Source organism: Cololabis saira, chromosome 18 (assembly GCF_033807715.1).
Source record: "Cololabis saira isolate AMF1-May2022 chromosome 18, fColSai1.1, whole genome shotgun sequence".
NCBI lineage: Eukaryota > Metazoa > Chordata > Actinopteri > Beloniformes > Belonidae > Cololabis > Cololabis saira.
The window spans coordinates 20718461-20742666 of record NC_084604.1 but is presented as its reverse complement, the minus strand read 5'-3'; the positions used below and the strand labels follow the sequence as shown (position 1 = coordinate 20742666).

The 24206-nt window shown below is 39.1% G+C and overlaps 3 protein-coding genes across 4 annotated transcripts in view; 2 read left to right on the top strand and 1 right to left on the bottom strand.

Annotated features, from left to right (window-relative positions):
• Positions 1 to 477: 477 nt before the first annotated feature.
• On the bottom strand, positions 478 to 10489 carry ints7 (integrator complex subunit 7). The gene is made up of 20 exons (XM_061746427.1): positions 10316 to 10489; positions 10033 to 10162; positions 8856 to 9002; positions 8580 to 8717; positions 8441 to 8487; positions 8090 to 8289; positions 7723 to 7845; positions 7532 to 7649; positions 7270 to 7404; positions 7029 to 7126; positions 5193 to 5432; positions 4852 to 4989; positions 4568 to 4774; positions 4116 to 4310; positions 2312 to 2415; positions 2164 to 2232; positions 1773 to 1905; positions 1371 to 1469; positions 985 to 1170; positions 478 to 863 (listed from the first exon to the last, which is right to left on the bottom strand). Exons 1-20 carry the CDS (start codon positions 10407 to 10409, stop codon positions 567 to 569), a joined length of 2898 nt encoding a protein of 965 aa, XP_061602411.1. The 5' UTR covers positions 10410 to 10489; the 3' UTR covers positions 478 to 566.
• A 1471-nt stretch (positions 10490 to 11960) lies between these two features.
• Positions 11961 to 18809, top strand: dtl (denticleless E3 ubiquitin protein ligase homolog (Drosophila)). Its single transcript, XM_061746667.1, has 15 exons — positions 11961 to 12146; positions 13277 to 13408; positions 13498 to 13590; positions 13669 to 13730; positions 13836 to 13956; positions 14494 to 14559; positions 14654 to 14769; positions 14900 to 14973; positions 15094 to 15200; positions 15302 to 15406; positions 15830 to 15942; positions 16026 to 16115; positions 16262 to 16385; positions 17098 to 17738; positions 18070 to 18809. The coding sequence occupies exons 1-15, from the start codon at positions 12095 to 12097 to the stop codon at positions 18133 to 18135; spliced, it is 1962 nt and encodes a 653-aa protein (XP_061602651.1). The 5' UTR covers positions 11961 to 12094; the 3' UTR covers positions 18136 to 18809.
• An 831-nt stretch (positions 18810 to 19640) lies between these two features.
• The window catches only part of ppp2r5a (protein phosphatase 2, regulatory subunit B', alpha isoform), a 57487-nt gene continuing 52921 nt past the window's right edge, over positions 19641 to 24206 (top strand). For both annotated transcript variants that reach the window (XM_061707363.1, XM_061707364.1), the window contains exon 1: positions 19641 to 20686. In XM_061707363.1, coding sequence (XP_061563347.1) covers positions 20539 to 20686 — 148 coding nt within the window. In that variant the 5' untranslated portion in view covers positions 19641 to 20538. The remainder of the gene's footprint in view (positions 20687 to 24206) is intronic.

Sequence of the window (24206 nt, the reverse complement as noted above, 5' to 3'; positions counted from 1 at the left end):
CTGCAAAATGTTCCATTAAGACTCAAACAATATCCGAAATCTCAGTAAAATACATAAAATCTAAATAATCTAAACTTTGATTTTTTCTGTGTTAGAATTAACTTAACAAAGTGGTTTGGTAAAGTTTGGATTTTTCTTAATGTAAATCTTTTAAAATTCATCCTCACTGAAAATAAACTCAACATATACATTTATATTTAAAAAGTCTAAGTTAATGAACAGATTTTCTGTGATGGTCAGTGACAGTCTGCCCCCTGATGGCTGCTTGCGTTATTGCATTTATATAGAAAAGATTAAGTCAAGGACATTCACTAGATCACTACATTGTCCTGAAAGATTACTGCATATATGAAATATTCTTCTTCAGGTTATATGTGCGCCTTGTATTCTGTATTTTGTGTATTTCAAATTTAAATGCAAGTATCCTTCAAGTCAAATAAATTATCCTTTAAAAATAATTACACAAAGTAAGCAGCATAGAAATGAAACGTCTTTTAATCGTTGAAAAAAGAAAATGTATGTACACAATTATTAGGTCATACTGGGAAGCTCTGAATAGGAAATCACTAGAAACGAGTATATGCACCTCTCTGAGAGGCAGGCTGAGCTCCACTCTGCTGCTGCTGCTGCTGCTGCAGCTGGTGGCGGAGCTGCTGGGAGTAAGGATCCTCCAGAGACTTGACGGATACCATCGTCTTGGGCCCCGTCTTCCACTCAATGCCATTCTCATCCACCACAGACGCCTCCACAGTAACCGTGTGGGTCCCCAGGATGGAGAAGTTCAGCAAGAACTGGGTGCTGAAGTAGTCATTGTGAGGTTCAACGCGCTGCTCGATCTCATTCGTTTTAGTATCTAGTGGAATCTGAAAAGTAAACAAAAGTATGAAGCTGTATTTGTTTATATCCCTTAAAACTGTTAAACCTGAGTTTTGTTTGTTTTTTTTTATACATTTGTCATAATAAACAAAAATGAAGACGACAAACCTTGTATTCAGGCCCCGTCTTGGTCTGGAGAACTGAGGTGACATTGAGACAGACAGACTGGATCTTCCTGAAGAGTCCTGGTGTGGAACCGTGTTGCACCACACCCTCCACTTTCAGAGTCAGCTGCTGACTGCTCTGCACAGGGATCGGCTCACTCGATGTACGTGGTGACGGAGAGAGGGCAAGCTTAAAAAAAATAAGATACATAGGTGGATGAACCTCATGGGAATAAGCGGTTTAATGTCAAAAATTTCAAATTATTCATCAGGTGAGATGTTTTCTCGGGAGCAAATAATGTGAGATTATTTTTGGTACACTGAGTGCACCTGCATTGAAATGTACATACTTTGTTTTAACAATCAACTGTAAGTGATTCAGACAGTTACCTTAATGCTAGTTGACTGAAGCTTTTGAAAGAAATATCTTTGGAAAGACAGAGGGACCTTGAGCAAAGCTATAACAGCGCCACACAGACAACTTGTATGCTGAAACAAAAACCAAACAAAGCATTAAGGTAAGAAAGTTTGTGTATTTAAGCAAGGTATTTAAACTACAAACATAAAAGGTCAGATACGTCTGGTGTTAAGACATATAAACAAAAAAATAGAGTAAATACAGAAAAGAACACTAATCAGTGTCGCATGGAAATACAATTACCAAACTAAATGAGCAACATCTAGTCTGCATTTGTGTCAGTCACTGCACTTTAAAATCTGAACACACTGAATTAAACCAGAATGAAAGTCCACTGAAGTTCTTGGAAACTTGGTGAATACTGTTAATCCTACCAGGTGTGAAACAGGAGGGTGTTTCTTAGTGAGGCCTTCCACTTCCTCCAGCACACGGTTAAAAACTGACATCATCCGTCGTTCATATTCACTCTCCGTCTGAACTGACCCCAGAGCACCATATTCCTGAAAACTAGATTACAGAAACAGGCGGTATGTCAAACACCTGCTAGGAAAAACATATTTATGATGTGAGTAATAGAAAAAGAGATTTGAATTTAAAGGGAAAAAACAACAACTCAAGAATACAAATGTGCATCTTGTTAAGGCTGCTGACCAGAATATTGTCAAACTCCTTCGTAGACTGTATATGATGCATGTGGGTTGCGCTGGAGTTTTCTCAGATGTTTGGAAACAAAATCTATGATACAGCTACCACAGCAGCTCTCACCTGGCAGCTTGTGGATCCAGTATCAAAGCTTCGATTACGTGAGAGACAAGCAAACAGCTCTGTTGTTGTCTGAATGGATAGTTAAGAATTAAATTACAGCAGACAACACAGGACTGACAAAACTGAACTCATGTATGTTCAAGGATACAATTCCACATTGCGAAGGGTGGCATAATCAGCATCAAATGACGCCTGGTGTAAATCAGCGTAGCGAGTGGCAAGACTTCTGAACTCATCCATGCATACCTTCATCTAGGAACAGGAGAAACAACATGATTAACTACATTAGGGCTAATTTATTCCTCTTCGATTCACAAATCCTGCTCACAGGTGATCTACAAAAGTCATTTTACAATTTTACTTCAGGGGTTATTTAGTTGGATTTCTAACTTTAACTCATCTGAGGTCTGTTTCACAAAGTGAGGTTACTTAACCCAAACCAAGACAGTTTGTATGAGCTGTTTTCAAAAACTGAGGTAACTCACTCCGAGTCTGTTCCCGCGGTAATTGACTTTGTGAAGTAAACCTGATCAAGAGCAGGTTTACATCCAGTTACTTTACTTTCTGTCTCCTCCCCTTCATGAAGCTGAAATTCAGATAATCGATGGTATAACATGTAACACAACGATGACATTGTATTTGTGTCAGTAGAGTAAAGGCTTATTGAGGCTCCCACTAGATTTTAATGTGGTCAAATCAGACTTGTACCTCGGACTACCTTGTATTTTTTAAAGTGCGGGTCTTTATTTTTAATCACAGCCTATACCCTCATAATCTTCTGTGCTTCACAAATATCTAGTATTTTCATACTTCACACAAAATACCATGGGTTGTTAATTTTATTAGCTGTTATTTATTTGGAAATGTCCCTTTTATTTATAACTACGTGGATACCGAACATACTTTATTCTATTACATTAGAAAGTAAATGAGGCAGAACTGAGAGAAAAGTGACCAACTCACAAACAACCCCCACCACCTAGATTTCTTTTCCTTTCAACTCACACATTTATACGCTCCAGTTTTTTTTCTTTTTTCAGTAGCCACAATGTCATGATGAATTCATATGATTTAAAAATGGATATCATTAATTGTTTAAAATTATAAGTATCCTGCTCAGACTTGCGTGAGTAAAGAAATTTCCCTTTAAGATTTTGTTGGATGTATTGACTACACTCATATTTCCAGTTAGCTTCGTTAATGTTTTTATCTTTTGATTTTTACATCCTTCTGAAAAATGTCTTAAAGTGAACAGAACCAACCCTGTTACATTTAAGTTAGGTGTCTGAAAATATGTTTTAAAGGCTATTTCACTTTCAACCTTTTAAAGGTTATTTTTATTTATTTATTTTTCACTCCCAGGATTGTGCCTACATGACGGCAAACACTCAGAACAAAATACATCTACATTCATTTGTATTCATGCAAAACAGTTGTCAATTGTTTTAATTCGTCAACGCATTCCCACGCTCTGCAGTTTTCTCTGACATCAACTTTTTTTTTTCGATTCAAGGACCGTGTTGTACTTTTTTCTGAATATATGCTTATATATATTATATCACTTCACTAATATGTTCAGTTTCAGGGAACTAAAATAGGAAGATCACTTGCTATCCGTTGTCATGGTGAATCACAGTATTGGACTGAACTTTCAGTTTGTTGAACCACCTTTGTGAAACAGGCCCCAGAGCATTAAATAAAGACTGACCACACATAATAAAACTGGTTGATAAAGAGAAAACAAGGGAAACGCATAGCAGCCAGAATTGAACATTGGCAGTAATATAGATACAGCTTTACTGAAATTTGACATATAGCCTCCTGTTATATCCTGCAATATCTTGTAGGATATAACAGAAATCTTTGCCACTGATGCTCACATTGTCACAAAATGAAATGTTGTCTTACTGAAAAAGAATAAACTCCTTTTATGGAAAATGTCAGCATTTCACCTGCAATGAGATGCGGCCACAGCGCTGTAAGTCGTTGCCTGAAGTGAGAGCGATGGTGGTGGCAATGGCAGGAGGGGGGCTGGTTTTCAGGCTGTTGCAGGTACAAATGAGTTGCGACAGAGCTTGAAGAGTGTCGATTCGCAGTTTAATGAACTCGCATTGGAATGTGAGCGGGCTCAGAGGAGTGCTGGCAGCCTATAGGGACAAATTAATGCCATGAATGTACATGAATACATCAGATAAGTCATTACGCAGACCTAGTTTAGCTGACTGAACGAAATACAATCTATGCTTGGTCATCAAAGTCACGGAGAGTTTGAAATGCTTGTAAATCAGATCCAATCACACCATTCTTCATGACTGACTTTCAACAGCTCTAAGCCCTTTGTCACTTGTGAACAAGTCACTGCGTTGATATATTTTGACAAGCAGATGCCTGGGAGTTAACTGACTGTAAGGGAGGCGATGCCCTTTTGGTAGGAGCGCAGAGCCTCGGCGATGGCAGTCATGGCTCCGCTGTAGTCCCCGTCCTCCACGTGACTCAGGCACTGCTCAGCCTGCGAAAACTCCTTCAGGCTGTTCAACCAGAAGTAGAAGTGCTCTGATGCCACACGCGTCCGCAGACACTGGTACAGCTCACTGGAGAACTCATGGCATCCCTGCAGATCAACAATGAGTCTTATTATCCTGTTTCATAGCTACGTAAGATGCCGTTTCCATAAAAACATTTTCTAACCATGCGCGAGGCTTGCCGTGCGATGCGATACACAGTCCAACCGTTGGCAACATTCTCCAGCTGCTGTTTGATGACTGTCTTCACTTCAGCTGACAGAGAAGATTGGCTTGCAACAAAAATCACTGTTGCCAAGGAAACCTGTAGGAATCGGAGCTGGGGTTTATGACTGTGAATCTTCAAAATCAGTTGCAAGAAAAACATTTTAAACCTAAACCCAATCTCAGTTGAATGACTGAAAAACAAAACAAATACCTTTCTCTGAAACATTATCTAAATCCTTTGACACATAAAAGCTAACATAATTCTATTTAATTCCCACTGTCACATGTGTCACCACTCACCAGAAGCTCTTGCTGCTCACAAGTGGACGAGTGACTGACCACTCGGTATAGATCCACCAGATCTCCCAGCATGCCATCTCCAAGCACAGGCAGGTGTGTGGCGATGGCGGCCAACGCGTGGCACATGAGGATGCGGGAGGAGTCAAAGGACAAGTGGAGCTGGCCGAGCAGGAATTCCACAGCAGACTGGCTGAGATGCGGTCGACTTTTCAACAGCTTAACCAATGAGGTGAGGGCCGTCTGCAGTAAGGGGGAAAGTTCAGGCAAAGTTTTTAGTATTCCTCAAACATTGTATAAGCCTCTTAAAGTGACTTCATTGAAACAGAAGATCTACACGATTTGCCTTTTACCTTTGGAAAACATAAAACGCATCAAATTTTACTCTATATTAGTACTTTAATGTGCATTGTACTGTGAACGCAGCCTTATTCGTTTTGTTTTTTCTTGACACACAGAGCACAGATTCTGCACGTAAAATGAGAAAAAAAAACATGCATATGCAGACTTGATCACACAGATAATATGAAACTTCCACCTAATAAGACCAGGACACAGATTATGTGTCGTTTGATGTTAAAGCAGCACAAAAGACATTTACATGGCAGTTAAGTCGCTTTGATCATATAATCGGGGGCTACACACACACTGCAGGTCTTAATACTCAATTCTGTTTTTTTGCCAAAATTATTTTTTTTTTTTTCCGTTGTTCCAATTAGTTTTGTTAAATGTGTCTTATACCAGAATTCAGTGTGAACATTTTTCTGGTTTAATCAGAGTTGGTTGGCTTTTGCCTGCAGTGTCAATGTAGCCTTAGATCTACTTTTGTTTGTAGTTTCTCTTCTATAATTAATTCTTTAGTAAACTGCCTCTGCTAAAATGTCAAATGTGGTTCTTCGAGGTAGTTTCATCAATGTTGATCTGTTACTTGGTGCATAAAACTATAAGCAGTTGCCTCACCGGGACAACTGTCTAAGGTTACCACGGTAGGTTTTCGCTAATAGCGGGGACAGAAGATAACCACAGCTTTACAACACTTAATATTCCCTCAAATGTGACCGAGTCATTAAGTCATCTGAAAATGGATCAGTTTCAGCTGCCCAGGGATGAACGGCAGATTATGGGAAATGTATGCTTTTGGTTACAAAATTACACATCATATATTTTTCTACCAATTTGATGTGTGGTAGTGTGAGCTTAGTTTCCCGTTTGCACAAATGTGAGCTTTCAGGGAAGGTACTGTACGCTCTCATGTGGTAACATTGTGCTTCAGAGGTTATTAAGTGTAATTTTGTCGAAAACATATTTGCAGAGGGGCGGGAGTGTTGCTGGGTGGCTCAGTCCACTCTCTAGGACAGAATGTAAAGACAGCTGTGTGCTGCATGTCGTTTATAGTTTCACCAAAGCATGTCAGATTTAAACATATATGTACCGGTAATCAAGAATTCGTGAAATTGCACAGCTTGTGAAAAACTGGACATTTCCCCTTTAAATCAGGGTGAAAAAATAAATAAACAAGACTACTAACATGTCCAGCCTTTTTCTGCCAAAATACAAACATTAATTTTCATTATTATATATCACAATGAAATGTTTGTGCCAACAATAATATCTTCACCCTCTTAAAATAAAGGCCAAAGGCATACTTTTTCTCAAGTTTTTAAGAAAACAAAACAAAAAAATAAATAAATAAAACTAGATCAAATATTTGGTTCAGTTGTTTTTACTTTTTGAAAAATATGACTCAGGCCATGATTTTAGGAGGGTGATGATATATATGCAACATCCAGCTCTCTGCTTATGTCATCTATGACCTTTGTCTTCAAAATATTGTCCTACTTTGAGTGTGGCCTGTGCACTCGGGCTTCCATCCTGACTGCACAGCATCAGAAGGGACTCTACTCCCAAAACGGTGTCCTGCTCCAACTGTATGACATCTGAATGAAGGAAATTACACAACTCAGTAATGAATAATTGAACACAATAGCAAACACCATCATTGAGATTAAAATAAAAGCATTGACTGGAAACTGGAACTAGAGGAATCCCTGAAGGAAATCCATTCACCACAGAAACTAACCTTTTTCTGGACAGGAAATTGCAATGTTGCAGAGCACGATGACCCCGTGTGCAGCTACAGCCAGGTTGCTGTGGTAACAGCATTCTTGAGCCAGTTTAACCAGGTCAGTGAGCCGCGGAGGAACCGAAGGGACACCTGAAATATTTTACAGGCACAGTTCAGGGCTAACTTCCTTTTCATAGAAATAATATATACAGGTTTGCTGGAATAAAATCATTCCATATTAAATTTAAGATCGAATGATTTAAAAACAGATGTTTACCTGCTGTATTACTGAAATATTGCTTGATTGCTATTGTTCCCGACAAGGTGGAGAGGACACCCAACATCCCCAGCTTCAAACTGATGTAAGGGATGGTTAAAGCACACTCACACAGCATCTACGGAGATAAAAGCCTGTTAGAATAAATGCAGATTTTAGTTCTAGTTCAAATTAACAGTTAGTTTGTGGACCTGAGTATTTTCTCTGATCCAGAGATGAGGAGCTTTTTTAGCCAGAAGCTTCAAGTCATTAATTGCGAGTCTCTTCACAGCCTTTCTTGGATCATCTCTAAGGTACTGAAGAAGAAGCTGCAACTGGAAAGTTAAAGAGATGATTGAAAAGTCAGCACATGTAGATTTTCTTTTTTTTTAATGTACCAGAGTGTGAACCTTAATATTGGCAGCTAACTTTTCAAAGCACACGTATCTGAGTCCTCAGATTCAGATTCAGACGACTTTATTAATCCCTTTGGGAGGTTCCCTCTGGGAAATTGACAAAACCCCACACCAATTATATCTCACAATGAAGTAACCGCTTTGACTGTGACAAGGTAGATACCTGCTTTGGGATGTCAATGAGGGAGGAGGCAGCCAGCTGAGTGAATGTGTGCAGCGAGACGATGACCATGGGGGTGGAAGGGTAGGAGTTCACCAGATGCTGCAGAAGCTCCCTGCTGCTGGATGCCAAGCTGGCATCATGATGCATGTGTTGCAGCATGGGAATCAACTTCAGCTTCAACTCCACTGGAGTATCTAAACCTGGTGAGGAAGCAAAGATCTAAATGAATGAAAATTATTTAAATTGGAAAAAACAAAGATCTATTTGGACATAACTTATCTATGAATTTGGTAAAATAGGTCTGACAAAGTAAAATGTAATCTGCCTGTTATCTGGGAACGGAAATTCTACCTTGAATCATCTCACTGACTTTGTTGCAAATTCCAGCAGCAAAGTCTCTGAAAATTAAAAAGAAGAAAAACAAATTACATTGATTCTTAAGGGTTGCCTCTTTTTTTATACACAACAGCTCAGCAATGATCATCCTTACTTTGACTGTGCAGAGAAGCTTGCAGCAGCAAAGATAGCGGCTTCCACTTCCACGTTGTCATGAGAGTCTAGGCTTTGTCGAATACTGTGGTGGGCATTCTTCCTCTCAGGGATAATAGAAGCCAAACTTCCAAGCATCCTGAATACACCAAGCAACAGAAGATTTGTTTATCTCATTTGTCAGGAAGGTTGTGCAGGTTGCTAAGCAGACATCACTTATCGTGTTTCAATGATATTGAGCATGGTCTGTACCAAACAGCATTGCACACAACTTTACCTCAGGGTGATGGCTCTAGCCACGGGGTCGTTACTATGGATGACTGAAAACACCCTCTTTACAAATTCATCCACATTGAGAATCTTCTCCAAATGTTTCTCACTCTGTTGTGTTACTTTCAGCACACACAGACGCAGAAAGTTGTTGCTGAAAAGAGAGACGGGCTTTTTTAATCAAGTGTGTTTTTAGCACAGTAAAACTCACTGTTGAAGAACTCATCCTATGTTCTGGAAAATGCTTTGGGTATTTATAATATGTTCCTGGAGCAAAAAGGGCTTTAAAATAGCTTTCTATTTCTGATGGCATTTTTTACTTTACTGATATGTCTTCAGATTTTTGTTTTTGAACTGCTGCCTGCAAAAAACAATGTGGTGAAATACATGAACGATGCAACAAATCCAACCCTAACCTAAGTTAATGATGGGAATTTCTGTAGAACGTATTTTATCATCATTTTTCTTGTGCACTGGTATCAACCTCTAAGACCTTTTTGGTCTATGTTATCAGTTTATTGTCAATGCCCTCAATGAATGTTACACTGATAAAGTTTGATTAAATAACTTGCTGAAGCTGGATAGATAACCCTAACTCTGGTGATGAATTAATTCAACCGTATTAGTGATAGTAGAAGTTTATTGCAGACTCGTGGTCCATACAAAAACATAACATAGGACAAAATACATACAATACATAAAACCTGTCCAGCAGGAAGAATTACAAATACAGGCTTTTAAGCATATGTCTCCTGAGACAAGAGGAGTATCTAACACAGCTCTTCCCAGGGTCATTTATATTAACAATGATGCCATTCACAGACTCATCCAAATGGCACATGAAACTGTGCATTACATTTCTAAGAACTGCTTGGAGAGTATTGACTCTTGCAGCTACAAACATCTCACTTGCACTGCACCATCTAGGCCTTTTGAGTAAGATTCTCATAGCGTCATTATATGCAACTTGAAGTTTGTGGAAGCTTACTTTTTTATAGCTTGACCACAAGTGAGCAGTGTATAGTGGTGAACAATAGGCTCTAAAGAGATTAATTTTCACTCATCACTCATGTATTACTGCATAGTGCATCTCAAATGTGCTGCATGTTGTTATAGGGATTATTCTATTGCATTCCAAGAATGTATTATACAATTAAAATGAATAATGCACGAGGCTACCATACCCAAGTCTGAAGATGTCTGCTAGTTTTAGGAAGGCTGAGTTGATGAGGATGGGGAAAGGATACTTCTGGAAGAGTTTGGGGAACAACACCACAGCCTCACACTGCTCTCCCAGCTTCCCCGAACGAAGCCCTGCAATTATACACATCAATCCGGCCATAACATATCAGATATGTATCATAAAGTCACAATTTCTGAATTAAACGTGGATTAAAAAACGATGCTTCTGATCAGAATACAACCAATCAGGAATATGCTACCTCGTTAGCAAATGAGCTAACGCACCTTTGTCCAGCTCCATGAGAGCGGAGTTGGCGTCGAGCTCTTGTTCCCCATAACAAGCCTCTGATAAGAACGATCTTGCTGTTGAAAGCGACATTATTGTTAAAGTTTTAACTGAAATGTTTGACAGCACGCATGAGCCATTAGCATTTCAGTAGCAAGACAATGTTGTAATGACTGATTGGTTCAAACACTGAAAGGAACCAGTGACACAACATCCGGTCTTTTCACAATAAAACATTGTTTTATTACGTTTTCTAAAACAGTCAAACATCAGACGATTCATTGGGTTTAACAGACATATTTAGGTAAATTACAGTTTATGTTAAACAGACATTTTTAGGCAAGACAAGTTTATTTGTATAGCACAATTCAACACAATGTAATTCAAAGTGCTTTACATCAACATTAAAAGCAGCAAGACACAATTAAACAGTAAATAACAAATAAAATGAAATAAAATGATAAGAAAAGAGATAAAATAATAAAAAGCAGAAGTTGTTAAAACGTAAGGGCAGTAGAATACAGCAGGTAAGTATTTAATTTAGGAGTACTCTTCAGTAAACGGTAATGTTTTTAGGCCTGATTTAAAGGAGCTGACAGTTGGAGCAGACCTCAGGTCTACAGGAAGTTTGTTCCACCGGTGAGGAGCAGAATAACTGAACTGCCTCACCTTGCTTGGTTCTGGTTCTTGGGACACACAACAAACCAGATCCAGATGAACCTCAGGGGTCTGGGAGCTTCATAGGGAACTAACAGATTAACCATGTATTTTGGTCCAAGACCATTCAGGTCTTTGTAGACCAGCAGTAAGATTTTAAACTATATCCTTTGACTCACTGGAAGCCAGTGTAGTGATTTCATGACCGGTGTAATGTGGTCCAGTTTCCTGGTGTTGGTAAGGACTCTGGATCAGCTGCAGCTTTTTTTGATTGATTGATTGAAGAATTTATTAGAAGAATTGCATAGGATCAGGTACAGTTTCATGACAGTACAGGCTCGCTGATACAAAGTAAACTAAAAGGCATTATTCCAAGAAAGCATTACACTTGTTTACATTGGAGACCTTTTTAAATTCATATAACATTGAATGGCATACAGGTAAGAAGCAGCACTTTGTAGGGAAGATTGTAAAAAAAAAGAAAAGGGGGGAATTACTGTTATTTTGCACAGAGAGAGACTAAAAAGGTGATGAGAGAAATAGAATAAGCTAGGTAATACAAAACAAAAGCTGCCTGATTGATTTCTTGTTAAGGCCTGTAAAGATGCCATTGCAATAATCCAATTACTGAAAATGAATACGTTTTTCCATGTCTTGTTTGGACAGAACCCCCTTAATTCTAGCAATGTTTTTCAGGTGGTAATAGGCAGATGTCTTGTATGTTATTTCTTTCAAAATAACTACATAATCCTATTTATAGTATGGTATTGTAATGTGTCCTTGCAGAACTTTGATATTTCTACCAAAGAACCAGCCTGTCTTTAGAAAAACCCAAATCAAAAATAGTAGTAAATATCTTTTCCTTTTCTGTTGTAGAAAAAAAAATCCAGAATTTAACAAAGCAGCGCGAAGACACCGGAAACGGAAGTAGTGTTGAATCCAATAGGTGCGCACTACGTCATGTTGGCGGGTAATTTGGTCGGTATGCAGACACGATCTGTTCGCGGGAAAGGAGCCCGACAGCAACACGGAAAAAGGGGACACACGAGTGAACGATCCGTCCAAAACTTAAGTTACGATATAAACCTTTATCTCAGATCGCCTGCTGCAGGATTGCAAGGATGCTTTTCCGCTCCGTTGTTGGCAGAGAAGTGGGGAGAAGTAGGAGGAATGGTAAGAGCTGTTTGAGGGACCAGGATATTGTTGGGGGTTCATCGTAAAACATCTGCGGGGGCTAGTGGAGACTTGTAGCTAGGTCTCCACGGGGTAGCAGGAAAAAAGTGACCGAGTTTCTTTATAGTTTTAAAGCAGCATCGTTGGTTTAGTTGTTTTTCAGTGGGAATTTGCTCCGAGTTAGTTCCGATTAACTGCCTCAGTCCTGAGTACAAAGGTGGTGTGTAAGTCTTCTGAAGCCATACCAGCGTAAAATGATTCAGCTAAACCAAGCTTTCAAACGTAAAGATGAGAATAGCTTAAACCAACTTGATGACATTAACTTAATGTATATTTTAGAAGAACGGGTTTCTGTTCTGACGAAGTGGTGACTATGGAGACGAAAGACGGAATCAAAGTAACGTTTATTTTTGTCTCCCGACGTAGATTTCCCATCCTTTATTGTGTAATATGACCATTTTTTTCTGTTGCATCCATTACATGTGTCAGTTTGGGGGATTAGTCTGCCCTTTCTCAGTTTTTTTTTTCTCTCTTTTTGATCTCTCTCTCACTGTTTTTTGGTTTGTTTTGTTTTTTTTTTTGTCATTTTGTAGTTGACCTAACCTTTTCAGCATCTCTTTGTTCAAGTTTTATGTAAAAACTTTTGGTCCCAATAGAAAAATGTAAACCTTTCTCTGCAAAAAGTTGCATTACTCTTTGTAAACCTTCCATACCTAAGTAAATTCTAATCAGCACAAAAATGACTGGTATAAAGGAAGTTTGTGAATGCTTTTGCATTTCTTAGTTTCCATTCTGTTTCATTTTGTGATTATTTTACATCTTTTTATTCACACTTCCTCTTTCTAAAAGTATGATCATATACGGCATGTACTTAAATAACCAGGGTGTCATGTGCGTATACGTATAGTATTAATAGTTTTCTTGAGGATATATAGTTGTTTTTTTTTTTGTGAAGAACGTTGTCACATTATACTTCCACTGGAAGACTTGACTTACTTGTCAAACTAAAAAAGAAAAAAAGTACAGTGATGTAACAGATCTAACACAAATGTATTTCAGGTTAACTCCTCTAAATGAACAGCTAAACATTTCTGTTGTGGCTTTACATCTCTGTCCAACTCTCCCTGCAGCTGCAGATCCTCGCTCCAGGATCCCTCTGAGCTCACTGCTTGAAGGTTACGAGTGCGTCCGACATGATGAGCACATCTCCTACGGGAATACAGGCGAAACTGTGCCACCGTTTGGATTGGCTTTCTGCTCTGGTAATTCATTTGCATATGTCATTATTCCTTAAGACGGTGGTAATAATGTGGTTTATCTGAATAACTGCAGGGTCTCTCATCTTTTTTAGCGGGGAACCTGCAGAATGCCCTCGCATCAGCAAATGAAGAAGGCATTGTCAGGATCTACAACACAGAGAACCGCAAAAACCCTATTCTTAAAGGTACTGGTCTTGACTTTGTTCATAGTTTTCCTTGCACATAATTAGAAATGCCAGTGACTAACTCAGTGAACTTCACAGAATGGATGGCTCATGAAAACGCGGTGTTTGACATTGCGTGGGTCCCAGGAGAGCCTCAGCTTGTAAGTGTAAATTCATTCTATATAAGATTTTAGCATTAAAAAAACCTTTTTATTCGCAAAAGAAGCTTTGACTTAACATTTTTCCATCTTTTATGCCTTCCTCAGGTGACTGCAGCAGGTGATCAGATGGCCCGGCTCTGGGATGTGAAGTCAGGAGACGCATTAGGCAGCTTTAAGGGCCACCTCTGCAGCCTCAAATCTGTGTCTTTCGCCCCAGAAGAGAAAGGTATACTTTACACTAACCCTGTACTCATACAGGGAGCTTTGTATGATACTGGTTTTACAATCCTGCTCCTGCTTGTTTGAACAGTCTGCCTACCCACAGTATCGATTTTCTGCTTCATTTCAAAATGTTGAACACATTGTCAACAGACAGACTCCCCCAGATCCGTTTTCTGATTTGACTGTTTGTTTTTATGCTGTATCATTCTACTTTAAACATCTCCTCGCCTTCACCTTTGTGGTTAAAGCCATCCAAAAACAAAAGTCTGCCTAAACCCAGGAAATGCTGGCAGTAACTTTCAACTCCAGCTGTTTTTTTTGTTTGTTTTTTTGTCCAGTAAAATATCTATCTGCTGATTAGGGTTAATGTGGCCTTAATTACCTTTTAAAAGACACCGATCTGATTTCAAAAATGAAAGAAAAAATGTTGTTTTGTGGATTGACTTATGAAGTGCATGTGTCACACAGGAAACAGCTATTAGATTATTTTATTTTCACTAACATCACATGTATTATTGGTGCCTTGTCTTCCTCTTAACAGCTGTATTCTGCACTGGGGCCAGAGATGGAAATATTATGGTCTGGGATATCAGGTGCAGCAAAAAGGGTACGTATTCGAAACCTCTGCTACTAAAGCGACAGCATTGCAAGCTCCTCGTTCCGTTACTCAAACAGTGTTTTTAATTTTGTCTTTCTATCAGATGGTTTTTACAGACAGGTGAAGCAGATCAGCGGTGCGCACAACAAAGCAGAGACAAACTCCTCCTCTAAGACGAAGAAGAGACGGAGTGGCATGCGTGGCATGGCTCCTAGTGTAGTGAGTTTCTTTTTCTACTTTTTATTTTACCAACTGACCCTGCTTGTTTAAAAATAAGAATAAATATAAAACAGGGAAGGGTGTGCTGTCACAGACTGAATGCTTATCAGTGGGTGTTTTTTTGTTTCAGGACACCCAGCAGAGTGTTACAGTAGTTTTGTTTCGGGATCAACACACTCTCATCTCTTCTGGGGCTGTTGATGGGTAAACATGCACTGCTTCTTCACATCAACTTTCTCCTCGATTGAAAAAGAAAAGAAAAGCATCACTGAAATATTGTATAAGATTTGGATGGTCATTTTTACTTTTCATTTTCTTCCTCAGAGTCGTCAAGATATGGGATCTGAGGAAGAACTACACTGCGCACTCTCACGAGCCTGTACCTCTGCAGACATATCCGTACGCTGGCTCTTGCACACGGATGCGGCTGGGTTAGTTGTGTGTTAAAAAATGGCCAGGCAAATCAACATTTCTGAAATATGCAAACAACAAATAAGCTGGTTGTATTTTCTTTTTTTAATGCATTTTGCAGGCTATTCAGGGCTTGTTCTGGACTCCTCAAGATCCAACGTCATGTGTAACTGCACGGACGACAACATCTACATGTTCAATGTCTGTGGAATAAAACGGACTCCAGGTAAACCTCTTTTCTGCTCTACAATGGGCTTTTTTCTGCTTTCCACCAATGCAACACTAGATGGTGCAAATGTTTTGTGCCTTAATTTTCATAGTGTGCAGAGCAGAAACATCAATGTTGGTGCAATGAAAAGTCGAAATGTTTTGTGGGAGGTACAGGCTTATTTTTAATATCTATGAATTTAAATGTGATAAATAACTTATCTAAAGTCCTAAGCAGCAATAACCGAGATGATTGATAAAAACACAGTTGAAGTATATTTTGCTATTTATTGACTGCTTTGATACAACTCGTCGAAATACTAAGCATTCTTTCTTACTAATTTTCGTTTTTTAGCAAATTTTTTTTCCCCCTTACTTTATGTTCAATCTCCAACTGAAGCTTTATCTGGTGGTATTCAGTACAGTTTGTTTTCACCCACAGTGGCAGTTTTCAGTGGCCACCAGAACTCTTCCTTTTATGTCAAGTCCACCATCAGTCCAGACGACCAGTTCCTGGCCAGTGGCTCCACTGACAAAAACACATACATTTGGAAAGTATGTTCTCCGCATTTTACTGATACTTGTGGTTTAAAGCTGAGGGAACATTTGTTTCAGTTTTTTTTCTTCTTTTTTTTAAGATATCTGACCCTCAGCATCCTCCCATGATGCTACAGGGTCACAATGAGGAAGTGACATCCGTCGTGTGGTGTCCAACAGATTTTACTAAGGTGAGCCAGAAAGTCTCCATGGGTTTTCTTTTTACTTTTGTACAACCTAGAGAAATACTTTTCTTTTTTTGTATTTCCCTGTAGTAAAGGGTAGGTTTGACAGTCAAAGGTTAAGTTATAGTTAAAACTCCCTGTTCTGGTGACAGATTGCTTCCTGCGCTGATGACCACACGGTACGGATCTGGCGGCTTCACCGGAAAACTGACGGAGTACAGACATCGGTGGGGGAAGCCAACTTGGTTGGTTGGGCACGTCCCACGCTTCCCTTAAGTAAGTATTTGTCTACCATGTTGGGTTTTTGTAGACTTATTGTTTAGCTGCCATATAAACAGAGGTGTTTTTGTTTTGTTGTTTAAAATATCCTGTCATTAGTTCAGAGTTCTTAGAGAAGCATGTGAAACATGAAAGTACATGATACATCCCTGTAGCCCTGCCTGAAAACCACTCAATCAAACTTTTGACACAATGGGGACATACAGATCTATTGTGTTTTTACAAAAGAGCCATTGACAATACCAGATTAATGAGTAAGGGGTGGTGTGGCATCATTTTGTCCTCCTAAAGGTGCACTTTGTAGTGTCTTATGTCCAGGGCTTCATTATGTATATTTGGTGACTGCTTGTTTAAAAATTAGTCATTGAATTAAATGTTGAGATTTGCAGCGGGATGCTCTGTGGCATCATTGAGTATCCAGCTTCTCTATCTGTATATTTGCCTCATGTGTTGTTTTTAGTACCTTAGAGATCGATGGCAAGGAGAGGGGGAAGTGGACTGAAGCGTGGGTACTAACTCCACCCCTTAAAATCTGTCACTATGACAGAAGTATACAAAATTGTGCATTACTGTAGTATTTTTACGGATGTATCGTCAGGAAATGTCGGCCCGTGAGCAAAAGTCTTCACCGGATTATTTTGCTTTAAGGTGCAAAATATGTGCACCGACTTCCCCACTCTGAACTACTATGACTGTTTCTGTTTTCAAGGACCGTCGGTTACAGCCGAGAGAACTCCTGCCAAGACCCAGAGGACAGAGAGTCTTGGTGGCCTGGCCTCCCCCCTGCTTGCCTCCTGTGCCCCCAGCGGAGCTGCCCTGCCTCTCCCTTCCAGCACCACGTCCCCCATCCCCTCTAAGAGGCCTGCTGGTCATCAGAGAACACCGTGCTCTATCAAGCAGTGGTTATCCCCGACCCAAGGATCGCCCGGCCAGGTCACCCCTCCACCCCGTCCGGTGCTGAGCCTGTGTCAACAGAGCCCAGTGAGCAGCGCCTCTCCGACAGAACGACGAGCCAAACGCAGGCTGGAAACTGGCAGCGGCTCGTCTTTGGACTGCGATGGTGCCAAGCAGTGCGACTGTGTGACTGAGCTCCAGCCTGCAGCCAAGAGAAGCCGTGCCCTGCCGGGTGTCTGCTGCCTTGCTCAGCAGAGCCCAGCTCAGACAGACTATCACAAAGAAGATGGCAAACAGGGCTCATCAGCACAGGCTGGGAAGGAAAACTGCTCTCCTAGTGCAAAAAACTGGTTGTCAGAGATGGGGAAAAAAATGAGGAAAGGTCAGAGAAGTCCTTGCTCACCCAGGAGTCCCAGTACCTGTAAGAAACAAGAAAACAGGACACCGGCTTCACCAGTAAGTACAAATCTGTGTAATTTTCCTTATTGCACAACCATAACCTTTATTCAGTTTTCACCTTTTGACAGGTAGTTTTACCACCTTCGAAATGCATTTATGAAATATAATTTTTATAAAGCTTTAGGAATCTTCACTTCACTGGTTCTCCACTTGTTTTACGTGCATAGATTTTTCTTATGGCGTATCTCTCATACCTTAGAACATACAGGTTTTTTTCCTAATCTCTTTGTAAATGTTTTGTTTTTGTAACTCAAGGGCCGAGACTTATAATTGTCACATACACCTTCAAGTTGCATGGCTGACCTTTTGTTCATTTGTGTTTCTCCAGACTATCCACTCACCACAGACCATGAAGAAAATCTCAATGTATTTTGCAAGAAGGCCTCTGGAGTGAACCATCATAGCCATGAAGATGTTTTATTTCGGGTATTTTTTAAGTGGACTAAACAGACACTACGCCTCTGTCAACCCAATGTCACGTATTCTGTGTTCAGAGATCAACAAAGCAGTCATGCTGAGTATTTGATGTTTTTGTTATTACCATTACCTGTTTTTTTCCCCAATTACATCCAATGTTTTGCATTTGGCTCCTACATGATAATCTGTTCTGGTTGTTGCAAAGTAAATCTACAATTTTACTCTTAACAAATACCTTTCAGAAGTTATTTTGTATTTTATACTTTGATTGGTCAGAAGTTTCATTTGGTATTATTTCTGCAGAGAAAATATTTGCCTACTGGTGTGGATAGTGTACATTCTGAAAATTTTTTTTTTTCTTTTTTTAATTTTTCAACTTTTTTGTCCGTTTTAAGGACTGTATTCCTTTGAAAAGTCACCAGTTCACAAATACGCTTTGTAACAGTTTGAAAACAAGCAGTTCATATCTATCTTGTTGTTTTCTTTATGCATTACAACAGTGTTGCACATAAGATTTGCAAGGTGTGTTTTTATTTTCCTCTTAAGCAAATGTGAAGTGATGTTTAAGTTGTCTATATGTACAAAATAACCAAATGTTTGTTGGACTGACGTTTCCTGTAACATTTTTATTAAATTGTAAATGGCCTACATATGGCACAAATTGTGTGTGTGAGAGAGTGAGTAATATAATATATATGCACACAGGGCAGCGTGGTGGCCCTGGCCCGGCAGGGGTCTTTGTATATGGAGTTTGCATGTTTTCCTTGTGCTTGCGTGGGTTTCCTCCAGGTACTCCGGCTTCCTCCCACAGTCCAAAAACATGCGTAGTAGGTTAATTGATGATTCTAAATTGCCCGTGAGTGAGTCTGGTTGTTTGTCTCTATATGTGGCCCTGCGATGGACTGGCGACTTGTCCAGGGTGAACCCCTGCCTCTCGCCTGTGATGAGCTGGGACAGGCTCCAGCAGACCCCCGTGACCCTGCAAAGGATAAAGCGGGTATAGAAAATGGATGGATATACACATAACATTCAAGCTTGGGGTGATACTTTATATAATTATTAAAATAATAAATCTGCTTTTTATTTTGTGTCTCCAGTTTGATCAGAGGCTTTGAAATAAAGCATTAAAACATTTTAGGTTCTAAAACCCTTCACTGAGAGATCAAAAAGTAAGCCAATAAAAGGATAAACACAGCAATTTGGGTTCTATTGAGGTCTTAACACCTGGTAAGTCACAATACGATTTTTAGTTTTGAAATTAGACCATTAATAGAAGATAGTAAGCCATGCTTGAAAAGGGTTGACTTACCACGGAGGCTTTCTAGTCCTCGGAGAAGCGTCATCGAGTTGTTTTCACATGTCACATGTTCGTGGCCCGCTTTCTATACGCGGTGATTGGTTAAAAAAGTTTCCAGTTTTAAAATTCCCTATCGCTGATTGGCCGGCAGCGCCGTCAATCAATGACGTAGGCGGTGAGCGCCTGAGTGCGGCGGGCAGAGACGGACAGCGGCGGAGCGGCAGGGAGTGTTTATGGCTGCCTGCTTCGACACCACAACTTATTTCTTGGTCTTTTTAGAGGCCGTGAAAACCAAACTGTCGCCCTACAGCCAGGGAGGAATATAACCGAGCCATAGGCATTCTTTTGAGGACGCGGTTAACTTTTAAATGGTAAAAGGAACTCGTCAAGCGAAATTTAACTTCAACAATCCGCGGATAGTTCTTAAAAAAAACATATATATTCAACGGGAGTCCAGCCAGGATTAAAACCGTTGCCTTTTTGATTGTTTGCGATGAAAGCTTGATGCATTTCATGGAGAAAATTGTCATCTGTAACTTTTTTTTCGTCAACTGTCGCACATTAGCGTCGGCTAACGTTAGCATGCTAGCTCGGTGCAGCTAGCGCTGCCGTGTGAAAGTCGGGACTTGACATTCAATCCAGGGAACTTTTTTCTCCAATTACAATGTATTGCTTAAATTTTGCAACAGCCAGATCGTTTGCAAACGCGAAGAAGCAGCAAAAATAGATATTTTAACAACTTTGCAGTATCAGTCTGAGGCGGTTAGTGCGGGCGGTGCCTTGAGTGTTTAGTTCTGGCTGTTTAGCTCATATTTTCAAGATCGTTTCGCTTCTCAGAAATAAAAAGATACCCCAGTGATGCATTTTATGGACGTGATATAACCCCCTGTACCGACAGACCATGTTGGATTACACAGACTAACACAAGGCTCGGCCAGAGGGGCGACAGATTTGGATGATCCAGTGTTTCTGGTGCAGATGTGAACAGAGGAAGAAACATCTGATATAACAAAGGCTTGCCTCAAATCTTCCAGAGTGATTTATTATTTTTGAGGAGAGGGGGGGCTTTTTTTCATCATCAAAATGTCGGCCATCTCTGCATCCGAGAAAGTGGACGGGTTTACGAGGAAATCCGTGAGGAAGGCGCAGAGACAGAGAAAATCCCAGGGCTCGTCGCAGTACCGCACTCAGAGCGCCCCGTTCGAGCTGTCGCCGCTGCCGCAGCTCAAAGGTAAGAGGATGAATGAAATAGGCTGTCCTGGCCGGGGTGCTGGTGCACGCCTGGGTGTGTGGAGGTTACATGCAGCCTACCACCACAATATCGGATGTAACACGTTTCAAATGGAAGCTGCTTGTGCAGATGTTTGCTGCTCTGTTGCTGAGGTTTCAGGCCTTTGTTTAAAACAACTGGACAGGGATACAGTACTGTTGTTTTTTTTTATATATATATAAATAAGTGGACCTATACAGGACTGTCTCAGAAAATTAGAATATTGTGATAAAGTTCTTTATTTTATACGGCTTTATTGCAACTTATCGATAAAATCTCTACTGCTCTGGACAAAAATATAAGATAAGATAAACCTTTAATAGTCCCACAGAGGGGAAATTTGCAGTTTACAGCAGCAAAGGGGATAGTGCAAAAACAAGAGGCATCAATAGAAAAGTAATAACACAGTAATAATAATAACACACTATAAACAGTAAACTGGTATACAATAATAATAATAATAATAAGAAGAAAGATAAATAATAAGAAATACTAGTATATAGAAAGATAACAGACGGATATTTACAGATGGATATTTACATAATTGCACGTTGCAGTGAGTGAAAGATATTGCACATTATTTCCCTTATGTACATTTATTGTCAGGTTGTATGTGGTCTACTGTGAGCAGTGCTGGTTGTGTAGTCTCACATATGTTCTCTCAAATATGTTTGCCATAGGAATTTTCTTGGATCTCTCTAAAGCGTTTGATACCGTTGATCATGGTATTCTCTTGTCAAAACTCCATAGGTATGGTCTTCAAGATGTGGTGATCACTTGGTTTAAAGATTATCTTTGCAACAGAGAACAATATTTTTTGTATTAATGGTCATGAATCTAAGAAAGAAAAATTACGTTATGGTGTGTCTCAAGGGTCAATTCTTGGGCCCCTTCTGTTTCTAATTTTTATTAATGATTTTGCTGTAATGTCTGAGTCCTCTCTGCCCATTTTATTTGCGGACGATACCAACTTTGTCATGTCGCATTCTAATTTTGAATGTTTATTAAGAAATGCCAATACCATGTTGGAATACGCCTCAAGATGGTTTCTGACGAACAAGCTTTCCTTGAATATAAATAAATCAAATTATATTCTTTTTAGAAACAAAAACACATTTTTTCCTGAGCAGGATTTAACGCTCCAAATTAATAATATTGAAATCCAACAAGTTTCATGTGTAAAATTTCTTGGTGTACTAGTGGATGAAAAATTGTCCTGGGGAAAACATATTGAGTATGTATGCAAAAAAATTATGAAATCCTATGGTATTATTAGAAGAGTTTCTTTCTTAGTTAATCAGTCCTGTCTCATGATATTATATTATAGTCTAATTTATCCATACTTGACGTATTGCAACATTGTTTGGGGCGCTTCTTATTCTTCATACCTTAACCAATTATTTCTAATTTAGGATTAAGGATTTAAGATTAAGATTCCCAGAATATTCAAATTTTTTTAGATAGAATATTTGAGTTTTCTTAAGCTGTAAGCCACGATCAACAATATTAAAATAACAAAAGGCTTGCAATATTTCAGTTGATTTGTAATGAATCCAGAATGTATGACATTTTTGCATTACAGAAAATAAAGGACTTGATCACAATATTCAAATTTTCTGAGACAGTCCTGTATATATTCCTATCGAGTACATTTTTTACTCTCCATTCAGGTACCTTTTATAAAAGTTGACCACAAGGCATTTCAAAGTATGACACAACTTTGTGGCAAAGTGCATTACATCAATTACTGTTCTTAGTGTTTTGCCAACACCGAGGTTTCTCTGTTTTTTATTTTCTATACTTTTTATTGTCCCTTGTTCTTCCACCCAAGATACCCAAGAACTTCTCTAATGTTGAAAATGAAATGTTTCACATGTTATCTTGTATCAACAGTTGGTACCGTCATGCAGCTGATTATTATAATTATTGTTAATTTCATATCATGAATAAAGAGAGGGGATTTCTCTGTTTTTTATTTTCGATACTTTTAATTGTCCCTTGTTCTTCCACCCAAGATAGTAGGAGGGTTTATAAAAGCCTTGGTGTGATGATAAGGAAGAGGTTAGGAGGGATACTTTGCCATCGATGTGCTTTAACACCTTAGAAGTGCTTTCATACAAGTCTTTGAATCACAAGCCCTGTGACCAGTACAGAAGGAGCTGCTGGCGTCCTACAGTGTGTTGATGGTGGTAGACCATGTGTTTATTGTTAGACAGCTCTGAGAAAATTGAAAAATGACCCCATCATCTTGATCTACCCATGTCATACTTATCAAAGCCTGATCCATACATTAAATAAACTAACACTTCACTCATATTGAAAGATCAGAGGTGAATGAGAGCCAATGTTGCATACTAGAGGGGTTTGCTTTTAACTATTTTATTTTTTGAAGACATACATGTGTGCCCTTTTCAAGTCGGTGTCAACTAGCCTGACAAGTAGTGTATTCATGACACCGAATGAAATGTGACACTGTGTGGGATAATAAGGGTGGCCAGTATAAAACATTGCATGCTGTTTTAAGTTGATGTACCAGTGTGTGTGTTGTTGGTAGGACCAGACATGTGGGGTGGAGGCCTGGTAGAGTTTGGTATGTGTCCTGTCTGCAAATTGTAGTACTGCTTTGTCTAAAAAGAGAAATCCCTGATTTATTTTTTCTCTTTTATTCAATTGTGTGGAGCTCAGCTACTAATAACAAGCAGAATAGTGAAAATCCAACAGTTATTCCACAGTCTGTTTACATTCATGACCTGTGAAGAGTATTGTGTAAATTCTTTCTCCAGCACATTTGTAAATCTTAACCATGATCTTAAACAGTCTTCCTCCGTATGTTTTTTCAATATGAAAACATTTAGAGTAAGTTTTTGAAAACAAATGTTTCCGGTATTCTCGTTTTCAAAGTACTGGACAAATCAAGGCAAGCACCTGAAAAGGTATCTGTCAGTTGGTTTCCTTTAGCCTGCGGTCTAAGATAATCCTGCTGAGCCTGAAAATAATTGTCTACAAAAATGTGCGCATTTATTCTCAAGCTATTTTATTGAGGTGCAGAAAACATTTAGACTTTTTACATTAACAGAGGATTGGAAATGATCTCCAGTATGTCCAAGTAGATTATAGTTTTGTAATTTTTTCTTAATATTCTAACTCTGAAAAGCTCCAACAGTTGGAGCCTTTTTTTTTTTTTAAACGGGGATGAGTAAAAGTTCAGGTGAGAGGGACTTGCCTGGTCAAGTTTTAGGAGCTTTTTAACATGATGCAACTTCTCGAATGTTGAAAACAAAATGTGTCGCATGTTATCTGGTATCAACAGTTGGTACCGTCGTGCAGCTGATCATTATAATTATTGTTAATTTTATATCATGAATACAGAAAATATATATTTTTTAATATTGTTAATTTTATATCATGAATAAAGAGAGCAGATGATGAAAATAACCAAAAATGTTGAAAAAGGAACTTAAAACACTTCTTTTTAATTAAT

Bases quoted from the DNA above. Each gene is read 5' to 3' on its own strand.
- ints7 (XM_061746427.1), bottom strand. From the start codon at position 10,409: ATGTCGCTTTCAACAGCAAGATCGTTCTTATCAGAGGCTTGTTATGGG. The intron at 9,003-10,032 runs GTATGGTAGCCT...CTCTCTTTTCAG, and splicing joins GCAGACATCTTCAGACTTGG to CAACAACTTTCTGCGTCTGT. The intron at 2,233-2,311 runs GTATCCTTGAAC...CTATCCATTCAG, and splicing joins ACCCTTCGCAATGTGGAATT to ACAACAACAGAGCTGTTTGC.
- dtl (XM_061746667.1), top strand. From the start codon at position 12,095: ATGCTTTTCCGCTCCGTTGTTGGCAGAGAAGTGGGGAGAAGTAGGAGG. The intron at 15,201-15,301 runs GTTAGTTGTGTG...TGCATTTTGCAG, and splicing joins TTGCACACGGATGCGGCTGG to GCTATTCAGGGCTTGTTCTG. The intron at 15,407-15,829 runs GTAAACCTCTTT...TTTCACCCACAG, and splicing joins TGGAATAAAACGGACTCCAG to TGGCAGTTTTCAGTGGCCAC.